General features: G+C 36.1%; 1 protein-coding gene across 1 annotated transcript in view; it reads left to right on the forward strand.

Annotated features, from left to right (window-relative positions):
• mad1l1 (mitotic arrest deficient 1 like 1) overlaps positions 1-15,590 on the forward strand; it is a 66,661-nt gene that overhangs the window by 15,751 nt on the left and 35,320 nt on the right. Inside the window, exons 11-15 of the mRNA XM_084090922.1 lie at positions 5,113-5,257; positions 9,036-9,176; positions 10,642-10,698; positions 10,964-11,055; positions 12,166-12,256. Coding sequence (XP_083947048.1) covers positions 5,113-5,257; positions 9,036-9,176; positions 10,642-10,698; positions 10,964-11,055; positions 12,166-12,256 — 526 coding nt within the window. The remainder of the gene's footprint in view (positions 1-5,112; positions 5,258-9,035; positions 9,177-10,641; positions 10,699-10,963; positions 11,056-12,165; positions 12,257-15,590) is intronic.

The following is a 15,590-nucleotide window of genomic DNA, read 5'->3' on the forward strand; positions in this document are numbered from 1 at the left end:
TGCAACAAAATAATGCTTCATAAAAAATAAAGCTAAGATGATGAACAAATGGCAAGGAAGCACAAAAAATGAACAGACATACACAAGAGTAAATACAAACAAGAGTTCGTTGTTAGTTGCCAACAGCACAGCAGCTCCAGACAAACAATGACACTCAAGTGTTACTGGAATCAAAGCAAGGAACCTCAGCGTCTGTTGTCAGGCCTTCCCGCTTAGCTCTCTCCTGTGCTGGAAAGCTTTTCTAATATTAACGTGGGTCCTAAAGCTCTTTCCTGGTCATAACCCTTCATTTTCCAGTGATATTCTGATGAGCTTTTCTCTTTTGTAATATCTCTCAGCCAACTCTCTCTTTCTACAGTCTTTCAGTTTTTCAAATATCGCTTACCCCACCTTTAATGCACATTTCTGCTTTCAAATAACCTACCTTATTTGCTACCATTAAATTAAATTACATGCATATTGGCAAACACTGGCCGCCCTGCTCAATCTATACTTGTGTGTATAAAAACCCATACTGCTATTTTTTACAACCATTTGCACAGACTGCTGTGCCATTACTGAATTAGCCACTTTGTTGCATGAAGGTCTGTTATTGTGATATCATGCATTCCCTACCGTCACGGTTCGGTGCATAAATTTACACAGAGAATACACGGTATAAAAATAAATAAAACTCGCGTGCAAATTAATTAATGTAATGCGGAAGTACTGTTAGATACGCGGGTTCTTTAGGGACACATATATTAGGGCTGGGAATCACTGGGTACTTCACGATACAATACGATACGCGATACATTGTTCACGATACCGATAATATCACGATATGGCGATACTGCGATAATCGATATATTATCAGTAATAACTCACAATATATCATGTTTTAAGAAATAAAAAGATTTTTTTTTAATTAGGAAAATGAATCTCCATTTATTTTTTTGGATGAAACACAATAACAAAAACAACTTGTGTCTTATCAGTTGCAACAAAACAGTCACAGACACTATTTTTGTTTTGCTGCAGATTATTTTTTTCACTCAGGAGAAATTGAGTGGAATCGGTGATGCTCGCATGGTCGCGGCTCGTAGCGTGAGAGAAATTACAAGCCGAGCCGAGCACGTTACAAGCACCTCCCGACCTCCCGATAATTTTTAAACATGTTTTTTCACCAGCTGTCCCCTATTGCCAAATCATACACAACCACGTCGATGGGGCTATACCTCAGTGGCAGCAACCATACAGCGTGTGCATACACTGTCACTGTCACACACACACACACTTTTCTCTCTCTCTCCCATTCACAACATGACGGTTTAGCGCGAAAGCCCACGTGATTGCTTTCGGCTCGGGATAAAATTCATGCAGGACAGTCGTGCCGTGTACCAGCTGCTTTGACGCGATTATCAGTTAAACTGATCTCACGACCTCCCGAGTGTCCGAACTCGCACCGTGTACGCCCGCCCTAACGGCTTTTAAGATCGATACTACTTGGCATGAGCGCATCGAGAATCGATCGCGGGAGAAAATATCGCGAGATATCGCCATATCGATATTTTGGCGCACCCCTAACATATATATTGTTATATATACATATTTGTGTGCGTGAGGCGCGGGCGCGATCGAACAGTGGAAACAAAAACATACTCCGTCATTTTGTTTATACAGGACATCATTCAAACTGCAAAGTGTTTAAGATACTATTAATTAAAATTTTAAGGAAAACAAATATATTAATCTGAAATGTAGCAAATTAATTTTCAATTCACTCAGGTACAATTACCAAACATATCTCAAGGTCTTTTTGTCTTTTTATTAATTTAATTAATAAACTAATTATATAAAACTATTGTCAGTGCACTACAAATAAACTGGTTCTATGCCTTTACTTTATTAATAAAACTTATTTAAAAAATTCAAGGCTTAAGTAATTTATTTTCCTTTGGTGGTACAGCCTGAGACATGCACAAGCCTTCTGCATTTTTGTTTTGCTTTTCCCTCCATTGTACCGAACTCGTACCGAACCTTGACTTCTGTGTACCGTTCCACCCCTAACATGTGGGTAGGTGAATCTTCTCCCAAATAGGCTACGATATGCACCGGACATTGATCAATATGGAGGATGACACGGCATTGCTTTCTCTTTTTGAGACTGTTTTCGTGATAATTTTTTAACATTTAAATAGAAGTGCAATGGCTGGTCTAGTGTAAATCATTTATGTAATGGAATAATGTGATGAACCATAAAATTACCCTCTTTGTATTATGCAAGTGCTTATAGATGCTTTACATACATGTGTTTGTGTTTTGGTGTTCTTTCACTTGGTTGAAGCACTCCATTAAGCTACTCCTTCTGTGGTAAGAAACTGGGCCAACTAAATCAATTACCCTATGCACTAACGAATAGAGGCAATTTGCATAATAAGCCTCAGTATGTGCTGAGGTCATATTGATAGGAGATGAGTATGGTTTTGTGATTAGATTGTGCATTATTGTCTTATTGACCCTCCACGGCAGGCCATGATGATTTTCATTACAGTTTAAATTGGGCTGGATAGTTAGCATCTGGAAGAGATGAGAGGAGTTAATCAATTTAGCTATGAGGACATACACACACACGCTGACTCACTCTCGCTAACGCCGGCCCTCATAAACAAAATCTCCCTTGTCAACTACCTCCAGAAAGCACAATTGCATCCACCTGGACAGTCTTAGCACTTACTCTCCCTTTAATCCAGCAGATACAAAGATTTTGTATCACAAACACTTTTGCAGCAAATTTCATGGAATTGAACTCTTGCTGTGGGTAATTTCTCTCACTCTGCAAGGTCAAGTGGAAAAGTGCTCTCCCAGTCAGAGTCTATCTGTATCACACATCCTTCCTTTATCGGCAGAAGACACATGCACACACAAACAAACAGCTTCCTCTCATGTAAATACGTGCTGCCTTTCTGCTTACTGTTTTGATGTCCATTCTTGTTTCAGCAGTGACCTCACACAAAGATTGGGCAAAATACTGGTACTGAAAAAATTGTGATATCAAAAATGTGTAAAGTGTAAAATACCAACCTTGCTCATATTTTGGTAACTGGCAGATAATGTGAACGATCTTGCTAGCTGTCCTCAACTCGCTGAACACAGAGCTGTAGAAGCGAAATATGGATTTGGATTCTTTGTGTACAGACATAATGTAATACAATTAGGCATGTCCCAATCGAGATTTGTTGTGCCTCCGAGTCAAGAGTCCCAATCTGATACATTAGTTTTTGCACGTCATGCACGCTCTTCTTTCTTTTTAATGGTGGTTTGCAAACCCATTTGAAGGTGCATACCGCCACCTACTGTTCGACACCTGCATGACATCTGACGTAAAATAAAATATCGGGCTTAGGATAGCCGGCCCCGATCCTTGAGATTGGCTTGGGACATCCCTAGTTACAATATTGCATTACTCCCTAAAAAAGTAACTAATTGCTTTATTTGGGGTGTATTAACACCTGTGTTGTTTGGTTCGATTGAATCAAACTCAAGTTCGTTTCCCCCCTTGGTGCGGATCTTTTGGGCAAGTATGAATACAGCAATCGCACTCGGGTGCGGACCAAACAACCGTACCGAGACCCACCTGAAGAACTGGTCTCGGTCCAGTTCCAAACTAACTATGGTACGGTTTGAATTTCTGTCCAATGAATGGATGACCTTAGCACACGTGTGGTTTTGTTTACAAAGTTTGGTTCACTTGCAAAAAGGGCAGTGTAAAAGCGAACCACATCTAAAAAAAAAAATGGGCTGGGCTTGCTTGTTTGTTTTTTAATGACAAAAAGTTCTATATTTTGGCAAATCTAAGGGACATTTCACACCAGAAGTGAAATGTTTAAGCCTCAGGCTGAAGGAAATGCAAATTCAGTAGAGGGTGGAGCTCAAACAAACCTTTCAGCAGTGCTGCCATTCTGGATTGCAGAAGAATAGGACACAGGAGAAGTTCAACACTCTTACTTAAGCAATACAAAAAATGAAACCCAAATATGATATGTATACATCTTGAGTAATTTTTTTTCAATGAAACTTGCATTGCTTACTTGAAAAAGTAACTCGGTGTTAAGTAAAGCAATGTTACTTTACTAGTTACTTGAAAAAAGTAATCTGATTATGTTTATGTAACTCACACTGATCTTAATGCATTACTTATCTCTCGTATCTGGTTTAAAACGTGCAGAATGCTATATCTGATGAGTCATAGCTGACGTAAATAAGCGTAATTTTTGCCCTGCAAACATCAATAACAGCTTTAAAGGGTTAGTTCACCCAAAAATGAAAATTCTGTCAGTAATTACTCACCCTCATGTTGTTCCAACCCCGTAAGACTTTCATTCATCTTCAGAACACAAATTAAGATATTTTTGATGAAATCTGAGAGCTGGCTCACCCCTCCATAGGCTTATAATCAATATCTGCCAGCCTAGAAAAGTTAATAAAGACATTGTTAAAATAGTCCAAGTGACTACAGTGGAAAAAAAAACAAACAAACAAAAATAACTACTTTATTCAACTATTCATTTTCTTCTGTGTGGGCCTCTGAGTGAGTTCATGTAGTGTAACAGCGCAGTGCTTCTGGGTTGTACGTCAGAACGTTGGCTTACTATTGGCCGACGCTGGTCGTGTGTGATGCCTGTGATGCTGGCCAATTAAACAATTAAAGCCTATGAAGAAGTGAGCCAGCTCTCAGATTTCATCAAAAATATCTTACTTTGTGTTCCGAAGATGAACGAAAGTCTTATGGGGTTGGAACAACATGAGGGTGAGTAATTACTGACAGAATTTTCATTTTTGGGTGAACTAACCCTTTAAATTTTCAATGTTGCAAGTAACCATGGCATAAGTGGTATAATCCACGGCTAGGTGTATACACACACACACATACACGCACACACACACACACACATGTTGATGGCTCACTGTCTTCTAAACATCCCAGAATGGCCTAGCAACAAAGAGTGTATATTCAGCTGTGAACACTAAGCAGGCAGCTTTCATAAGGAAATTACGTCCCAGTATATAGAGGATGCAGTTCCTTTTGTTCTCTCCAGAGCTGCTCCATCCTAATGTTATTCTGGCTTTCAGCGTTCGCTCTGTGGAGAAGGCCCGCACTGAGCTCCTGCCCGAGATCGCTCAACTACGCGCCAAAGCTCAAGAAGAACAGAAGAAACGAGAGAACCAGGATTCGCTGGTCCGTCGCCTGCAGAAGAGAGTCCTACTGCTCACCAAGGTGAAAAGCATATAAATAAACATTTTCAGCTATCTTGTCAAAACAAAAGGGTTCTTACTTTGTAAACATACAGTACTATAAGTTTCATAGACAAAAACTTCATCCCCACTGCAAAATGACTATATCTTTCTCTAGAAAAATTAGATGGGTACTACTTTTTGCCTGTGTTTAAAATGTTTTGTAATGTAAGTGTGCTCAATATATCAACAACTAAGAAAGTAGTATTACATTTACCAAATTTCATTAAAGGGATACTCCACTTTAAAATGAAAATTCTGTCATCATATACTCACCCTCATGTTGTTTCAAACCTGTATGAATTTCTTTCTTCTGCTGAACAGAAAGGAAGATATTTAGAAGAATGTCAGTAACCAGACAGTTTCTGGTCTCATTGACTTCCATAGTAGGAAAAAAATATACTATGGAAGTCAATGAGACCAGAAACTGTCTGGTTACTGATATTCTTCTAAATATCTTCCTTTCTGTTCAGCAGAAGAAAGAAATTCATACAGGTTTGAAACAAAATGAGGGTGAGTATATGATGACAGAATTTTCATTTTAAAGTGGAGTGTCCCTTTAAGTAGCACATTCATTTTCAGTTCTGCTGTGGTAATATAATATAGCAAATTAGCACATTACAGTATAAGGGCCAAAAAAATGTTAGTTTTACTTAAGAAAAGCCGAAGCCACTAGATTTGATAAGCAAAATAAATAAATAAATAACACAGGGAAAGGGAACCTGAGTGGCACCAAATTAAAGAATAAATCAAAACAAAATAATTCCCTTAATTCTAATCCCCAAGTCCACTCTGCATACCAAAAGAAAAATATATATAATAAACCAAATTCTTTGGCGTTTGGACGCCCTAACTAATCTAATCTATCTACGGACAACACAAAAGTACAAGGGGTGGCGGACACCTGAAAATTTAAATTCTGTCCCTCAATTGAAAGTGAAGAAAAACCTTTGACGCTTGGAAAAAGTTCATGAGGACATTGTAAAATAAATCCATATGAATCAAGTAGTGGTTTGTAAACTAATGAGGTTTATTCTCAGACATCAAGCAAGCATGTTTAAGCTTCCGTTTAGCATATTTAAAGTTTTATGTATGTACTTTGATCATGGGTTATATGTGAAAATCATCTGTTCATCATTTAGAGTGATCATATAAATAAATCCGTTTGTGTTTCGAAGATCTTTTGGGTCTGAAAGTATATGAGGGTGAGTGAATAAGGTAGGGAAAATAGTCATTAAAAAGTCTGATATGACCCATTATCTTTGTCTCAACCTCGTTCTTAAAGACAGTATGAGTGGCTGTAACTTCTGTAGAAATCTAGAACGTGTCCTACTTCCTGACCTGAAGTCTTTCCAAAGGCTTGGATGAGATTTAGATAAATTGCTGGAGCACCACCTTATTGTGCATATTAATAATACTCTTGTTCTTTGCTTGTCAACATCTTGGTTAATTGGTAATTAACAAAGGCTTCAATACACTCGAATCATATTTCCTAAATAGGTGGTATTTGTTTTAATGAAGTCAATGTTTGGGTGTAATGATGTCAACTGGAGACATTCAGAGCATCCTCACCAAACTGATCTAAACACACATGGACAATTAGAGCTGTCAGAACAAGTAATTAAGAGTTAATATAAGCAAGCATGCTCTCATATTACTCTGTTGTTCAGTTGTTAATTACATTGATGGTAGACTGTGCTCAGGAAAATGTGGATGCATCAAATCAGTTTGTCCAGTAAAATTGTCCGGGCAATAATACAAATGCACAATTTTTCTGTCTACAAATCTAATTAAGCATAACCGCATTTAAACATTAGATAAAGAGGTTTTTAAGATCTAGAAAAAGTTCTGTAGTGTCCAAACTTTTGAGTAGCATGGTATATGATGATAAAGCCTGTTTACACACAGTTCCAGAAAACAAATAGAATTGACAAGTTGAAATTTGGAGGCTGTTTGTCACTAGCCATTATTGACAACTTTAGCGCTTCGCCTGCTGCAGAACCGGGAAAAATGCATCAGCTGTCTTCAGAAGATTAACAGTTTTCTAGCTATGATTAAAAGCCAAGATAAAAAGGTTTTATTGTAGCATTGACCCACGTTCTCCATTAAATGAAGATCAATAGGGGTGGAAAAAAACTGCAGTGCGGCACAGATTGGTTTCCTCACTCACTCACCCACATAGATTCTCTCTTCGGCACAGGTCTGTGCCAAAATAATAGAGTCCTAAATGAGAGTTTGCTATCTGTGGGACGAATGAGGTGAGTTTAAGATAAAAGCACGGGTGAATTTCATTACAATAGAAGCAGAAAAATAGTTTTTGAAGACGTGTGTGTGTGTGTGTGAGAATATACTGATATGTGTCGGTGTGTTGACACCCCTTAGGTGGTATAACTTGTATTAAAAGAAAGATCTGAACTGTTTTCATGACTTATAATAATACGGATACCTCTTTGACCTTTAAAAAGTAGTACAGAGTTACAAATGAAACTGACATAAGTTTTCAATTGTCTGTTTTTAAAAATGTCATAACTTATGTTAGTTTTTGATAGCCAGGGTTAACAACAATTGAGGTATATGATTAACACCTGGATGAATCTCACATAAACATGTCCGTGTTATTTGATTACAAAATTGATAGTGGAAAAATAATTATATTGTGCTTTAAAGATAAACAAAAATAAATCTTAATTTTCTTGACCATTAAGCATAGTTACTGTATTGCTATAATGCAACAAAACCCTTTATATTGTAAAGTACATTATAAACAAAGCATTTCAACATACCACCATACTGTATCATGATTTAAATGGTTAAAAAAATATTTCATTCCAGTTTACTTTCTATTATCATACTGTACATTTAAAAATATTACATTAATGATAATTACCATTTGGAAATAATAAACTCAAACTGTGTGTGAAATTTTCATGGCATATAAATATTTTGTATTTTATATATTTTCTTAAATATTTCGGAAGAAATGTGACCTTTTTGTGAAATTCACAGCTGAACCTGCATGGATGATTTGACATCAGTCGCATTGATTGTTACGTCAGATGAACTTAACTAAAACTCCACAAATGCATCATTAACTTTCCATTTAAACGGATGTTAAAGGTCTGTTAGTAAAGGTTCTATTCAACATTAACTTTCACAACCTTTCTAGTTTGGGTGCGTAGATGTGCATGTGTCTGTTGCCGTTTTAGTATTCTCATTTGACACTCCGGATAATGGATCACAATGTTTTATTGATCCTGCTGTTTTCGGCTTTAGAGACTAGACTAGATTTAATTTCGGTTTAATCGACTCTAAAATGAGATATTTACACAGATGACTCCGACTCAGAAGGGAGCTCGTTCACCCCATTAATTCTCCTCTAATATTTCTTGCATCTCTCCTCTTGTATTTAGAGCAATACAATGGCATTGCAACTGATGCCTGCCAATTAAATTGTATTACATTGATTAGGTTGACCGTTAAAGCATGTGAAATAAGTTCAGTAATAAGTGAAACACAATCAAGCTGTAGTAATTAAATTTACATTAAGACATTGAGCAGATTCTTCCATTTGGAAATTGTTTTTTTGTACTTAATCACCCTACAATAAAAATCAGCGTCATCCGCTTATGCTTCTGCAAGCATCTCAGATAGTTCAACTTCCACACAGATAACTATATGCATGATGTCTTTGTATTGTACTGACCTAGCTTGGCCTGAATTGAGGTCTGGAATTGAAACTTGTGCTTTTGTATGTGGGTCAGGAGCGCGATGGAATGAGGGCCATATTAGAGTCGTACGACAGCGAGCTGGCCACAAGTGAATACTCCCCTCAGCTCATGCTCCGGGTCAAGGAGGCAGAGGACATGCTGCAGAAAGTCCAGACTCACAACACTGACATGGAGGTGAGAACTACATTACCCATAATGCACACTGAATCAGTTCTTTTGAATGAATATGTTCAACACTGATTCAGTGACTTGTTCAAGTGTGGGTAATCTGCAGGTTGCAGTTATGGGTGTGACGAAAGGTCTTTACAATTGGTCTTCAAAGCTGCCCTGTTAGGGGTAGAGTTATGAGTTAGTTTCTGTTGTAGCATTTCACCTTTTGGCATGCCCATTACTTTAACCTGCAGCTATCCCTGTCTCGATTAGTTTGCATCCCTGCAGCATTTTACATGCTTTAAACTGTTTTACTATAATATATGGATTGTATATATTGCTGTATATTGTTATTAGGGCTGTCAATCAATTCAAATATTTAATTGCAACTATTTGAGAAGTAACTGATTCAGTTACTTATTTGTTTCAGCAATTTGTGTGGATGATTCTCATAGCATTAATTTAGGCAACCGCACTCTTTACTCGTCTGATTAAAAAATAGATTTAGTGTTTCTCAAACTGTTTCAGTGCGTTTGGTATGCAAACATTGAACACTCAAATATCTCCAATTCAGTAATTAAAAACCTTTTCACTTTTTTCTGAATGGAACCTTGCATGTTTCTGTTGCTGCTGCCCTGGTGTTTGTATTTCTATGAATTACAGTCTCTCTCTCTTACTTCACCCACTCACTCATGATTTTACTTCGAAAACATTCGCCCATTTGTTGAGGTTAATGCTAATTACAATTCCTTCATATTAAGAATGCTAATGATTCTGAAGTATTGTTTTGTTTTTTATTTCCTGTCTGGGTTTAACTTTGAATTATGAATAATTTATTTAATCTCATGTGTTAATGTGTTGACATATTAGTAGGGCACATAAACATGTTCATTTATTGCAAAACAATGTGGAAATCATACCTTGATTTATTTATGTGAAGCCATTTGTGCATTTTAAGAGAGAGAAGATGCTGTACTGCTGAATCACTAATATTGTTTGGTAAATTATATTTTACAGAGAGTTTTCAAATGACTGATTTGCTCTGATAAACAGTTCGGATTAATTTACTCATTCAAACTGCATACTATATTGCTTAAATGTTTGGGCGAATATCCCGCTTTATAATCGAAACATGTAGGAATTTGTAAAATTATGCACAATACCTGCAATCCCTTGCCGAAAATCAGGCCCTGGTTACATCAGCAGAAAAGTCATTCAGAAGCAGAGACTAACAGGTTATTACAATTTGAGGTAATATCCAACTTTTTATAAGGAAGGAGAATTATTGGATGAATTAGATTTTGTTATAAAATGTGTGGTTCTATTAAGCTCAAGTTAGACTGTTAAAAAACTTGTGCTGGTGTTATAAAAATTCTAGACCTCTGCTCATGGAGACTGGCCTCCAGACAGCTTTCCTGACACTGATAGCACTCATGACTTTGTAATCAAGGACTTGTTTTTATGGGAATAATCTGTTTCACTCTTATAGACTCAACTGTTTAAAGCCCAGGAGGAAGCAGGCACCTTCAAATTACAAGCTCAGATGGTAAGTCACATCCATCACCATGGGAACTTCCTTTTAGCATTTATACGATTATGTCAGCTACCGCTTCGATCATAAATGGATTAAAATTTGCGCTATAATGCATGCAAGAATTGAAAAAAACACACAAGTCAAGTCAAGATATTAGACAAGAATTACATTGCTACAAGGCTGCAGGTGTTTCATTTACTCGGCTTTACTGTCAGTTGTAGTTTTTGACATAGTGCTGATCTTTTTGTCTTTCATTATGTTTTTATCACTTGCTCAGGTGATCTCTGAACTTGAGGCTCTAAAAGAGCAGCAGATGTCTAATGCCGAGAAAACCACCTTAGCAACAGCAGAGGAAATCTGCTCTCTCAGGTAACAAGAGATGTTATAAATCAACCTTCATACTGTGTTTCGTCTGTTAAAACTTGTATTATGTTTAATCTGATCATTCTGGAAGCCTGTTTGAGCTTACAAAACCACACTTTAGGATATAAAGTCATATATATATATATATATATATATATATATATATATATATATATATATATATATAGGCAATTGTGATTGTATACAATTGTTATAAATTTAGTTTTTTATTCTATCTATGGAAGCCTGTTTCCACCAGTCGCTGCAACGCATGTCACTGAAAATCGCCAGCGCTCATTGAAATGTTCATGCCACTTTGTCACTTTAAGTCGCTGGCATTGAGAACAGGGCTTTAGACTGAGTGAAACTGAAGTCTGTGGGTTTTTTTTAATGGCCTGTTGCATTGCCTAATTGCTATGCAAATTTGATTATACTACATTAGCTTTTGTGGCCTTGCTTGAAAAGTACGCTTTCATTCGGTGCCTACTTCCTCCTTCTTCCTCATTCTTTTTTGATCCTGTAATTATTCTCTATAGAATTTCATGGAACTGGAACCATTTCACTAAGCTGTTTACACCTTAATTGAATATTTGTTGTATTGAATACAAGTCCAAGACCCACATAGTAATCTTCAAAACCAAAACTAAACCAACTTGAATGTTGTCCAGAGCTTTTAAAATTACCAAATTACTTTCTGAGAAATTATACAGGATATAACGGTTCAACAAGTTTCCACTAATTGTCTGGGACCACTATATAATGTGAATAGAAATATTAACATTATTTCAGAATCTCTTAGTATTTGGTGTGTCCTTTTGCTTTTGATTGTCACAAATGTATTTGATTATTAACATAGAAAATGTTTAATTTTACACCAAACACTATTTGTTTACTATTACATAATTCACTTTTAAATCCCAGATTTTTATGTTCCCTCAGATTTTGGACCCCCACTTATTTATATAATGTTTTACTCTGCAATCAACCTCCAGAACTTGAGTTGAACACATAATTGTTATTATGGTTGTGTTCCACCATGCTTGACTGAAAAATAGATGTTTATGGTTTATTTTTGTGATTTAAAATGTTGATGGAAGAATTTATTATGTTTTTCAGGGAGAAGATTGAGGAATTGGAGGCAGAACGCCAGCGGCTGGAAGAGCAAAACAACATTCTGGAGATGAGACTAGAAAGGCATAACCTCCAGGTGATACTTTCATTTTCATTTCAAAAGTAGTCAAATCATGTAACATGACTGTCGTCATATGCAGTCTACTGTGGGACATGCTTGATATTAAAAGAGTTATTAATAGCGCATTAAGTTGTTTGTGTGCTCTGATGCAGAGCAGAACAAGCAAGGTATGCTTTGGGCATTGTGGTCACTTAAATGCAAAAAAATATGTCAAAATGCCGGCCTTGTCCAGTTTTTAACGTAAACACTCAGTTATGTCTTGAAGGGGTCAGGACATGAGAAATCACATACAGACATATAATATATATTGACATATAAGAGGTCTTTGCACCATTAAAATATCCTGCAAGTTTCAAAATGTCCTTCTCATTATAAACAAAGCATTTATTTTACCAAGGTCCAAAAATGGTTTGTTTTGGATATTGTTGGATTTGTTTCATCACACAGGCAAACACATTTGCATATGACTGCCTCTAGAGCAAGACATTGCCGAATAGTTATACATCATCACACCATAGGCCCCCGCCCAATGGCGCTCAGTCGCTTAATGTCTGATACTTTTTATAATCAAGGCATAATGTAATGGAGAGTTTCCAAAAAAACTTTTGTTGAAAGATGAAGCAGCCAACTGTATTGGATCTGACAGCAGCTGCATCGTAAGTAAACAATTTTATAATGCTTTGTCTGTAAATTAACGTTTTAAATGGATTATGTTTTCAAAACACTTACTCGTGTGCAATCACAAAGGGGTTTTGATACTTTTTCCTATGCAGTGAAGTTAGCAAATCATAACAGTGGCCTTTTACTGACAAGCCTTAAAGGAGCTGTCACTTAAAAACAGATCATTTCAGACAGAGGGTCAGAATGAGTGTTGAAAATAACCAGGGTTTTTTCACACACACATATATAAAAACATATATATACACAGTATATTTGTTTTTTGTTTTTTTTTGTGCAAAAAAAACTTTATAAACATTGTAAGTGAACATTTTAGGAAGGAACATATTAAAAAAATATTTTAAAAAATCTGTGGAGGACAAGATAAAGACAGAGACGGTGAAATATGGAAACTGGAAAGCCACAGGGCATCAGAAGACAAGTGGGAAGCCACTATTGCATTGCTCCTGGATGCAAATGAGTTTTACCTTGTTAAAGCAAAGGACAAAAGGGTCCATTTTCATAAACTGCTGCTGAAACAGAGAACAATACTGCTTCGCTTCCCAATACACAAACACAAGTCCCACTGCCTCAAGATTCCCAGTTATACTGGCTGTACAATATGTTGTCAAAATGACTGTCAGAAATTAAAATGAACCACAGCCATTATAAACACCCATTTGTTACTCCACAACATACAAAGATCAAAGCTGATGCAAACCACAAAATAAATATTTCTTACCGTGACTCCATGTTTAATAATCAGGACTCCATATGTTGGATAATTTCCAAACGTTATCCCTAATACCGGCATCTTCCTTGCCATCATCATTTTGGATCCTTTTGTGCAGTAAAGTTACTGACCTTCTAACAAACACTGACTGCTGAAGTCTTGAATTATTTTTGTTTTTTTTATCAGCCCGGGTTTATCTATTACTATTATAGGTTACAGCAACTAAGCAGAAAGATAAAAGAACATTATCAAAACTATAATAATCTGTCACAGGTTGTTGTACTGCAAGATGACCGCGCCCTGGCTACAAAATCAATAGCAAATCATCTTCTTTTTTTTTTTAAATGGTTACATTTGTTATGTTTGTTATATAATTTTTGATTAGAGTGGAAACCGATTTACAAAATAATGTTAACTTGACTTGCTGCTTCATTTCCACTTTAAGTGACCGTAAATTGTTGGGAAAGAAATATTAGATCTGTGCATTCGGTCTTAATGTGAAAAAAGAGAAAACTCACTGCTCTTGACTGAATAACTTTTAGTAGTTTTATAAGAATCTGTGTATATCTAATTCATACGTTGAAGCAGTATATTATTTTCACATTTGATTACTTCAATTTATGTAGTGGACCTTTAGCTGAATACTGAAGACTTGAACGAAAAAGGTTCACATATTTAAATAATGTTGTTTGTCATTTTCTTCTTTGTTTTTATTCTATTACTGACTGTTTACTTTTCTTCAATAATTGTTTGAGACTTTTTATAAAATAATTACTAAGATTTTGGTCGTTTCGCCCACTCCTAATCATATTAAATAATTGGGATTACAATGTTGAACAAAATAATCATGGTTATGACTTTTGCCATAATTGAGCAGCCTCAATTGCTTACCTCATGCTGTTAAGCAGGCTATATATATATGGAGTTCACTGTCATTGTTTATTGAAGTATTTCAGGAACACCGTTGTGATTTTCTGGTTTTGAATGTGCAGCCTATATGGATTCAGTTTCTTTACACACAAAGAATATTTTAATATGAGTGCTAATCATTATAAACAACCGTGATCACAGTATTGGGAAATAATCCACAATAACAGTATGATTTGTCAATCATGCAGCTCTAGTCTCTGTTAAAGGGGTCATGAATTGAGAAATCATAATTTCCTTGTTCTTTTGACATGTAAAAGGTCATTGTGCTGTAAAAACATCCTGTAAGTTTCAGAACTCAAAGCGTTTTGTTAACCCAAAAACATTTTTTTTAATCCAAGTTCAGAAAACAACTCATTTGGAATTTTGTCACATTATGACGAAATAGTGCGCCGAAATAACTGTGTCTTTGTGTCTTTGGCCTCGCCCACTGGTGTGTTAGTGAGATGAGAAGACAGGAGAGATACAGGATCACTGGACTAAAAATAACATTGCCTTCCAAAGGATCCTAATGCTAGGAAAATGGTTATTTATTTTCAACTGTGAATGTCTCAGTAGAGCATTATTTGTTTGTTCTGTACATTTTACTGTGGATTCTTTGGTCCAATCAGTCGCATTTTGGAGCAAGCTTTGCAAACAGCCTTTTACTGTAAGATATGGACACAACAGTATTGCCACAACATGTAAGAAACTGTTAATTCTAATGCTTAATCTGTGATCAGTAATTGGTGATATAATTCATGTACAGTAAGACATTTGTCACGGTACAGTTATTTGTCTCAAAATAATTTATTGCTGTTTATCAAGCCAGTGGCTAAACGATCAACCTCACATTGTTTCTCTTAGTAGCATGAAAATAATCAGTTATGTAAATTGTGATTAAATTATATACAGAAAACGATCAAAGAACACTCCCTTTACAATCACTGGAGCTGTCAATCACAGCGCATCAGTGACTGAGTTCTGGACTTTTGCCAAAACTCCCGTTATAACCAATAACACTGTCTACACTCTCTTTACATCATTTTCGAA

Source organism: Abramis brama (assembly GCF_963993115.1).
Source record: "Abramis brama genome assembly, chromosome: 2".
Taxonomy (NCBI): domain Eukaryota; kingdom Metazoa; phylum Chordata; class Actinopteri; order Cypriniformes; family Leuciscidae; genus Abramis; species Abramis brama.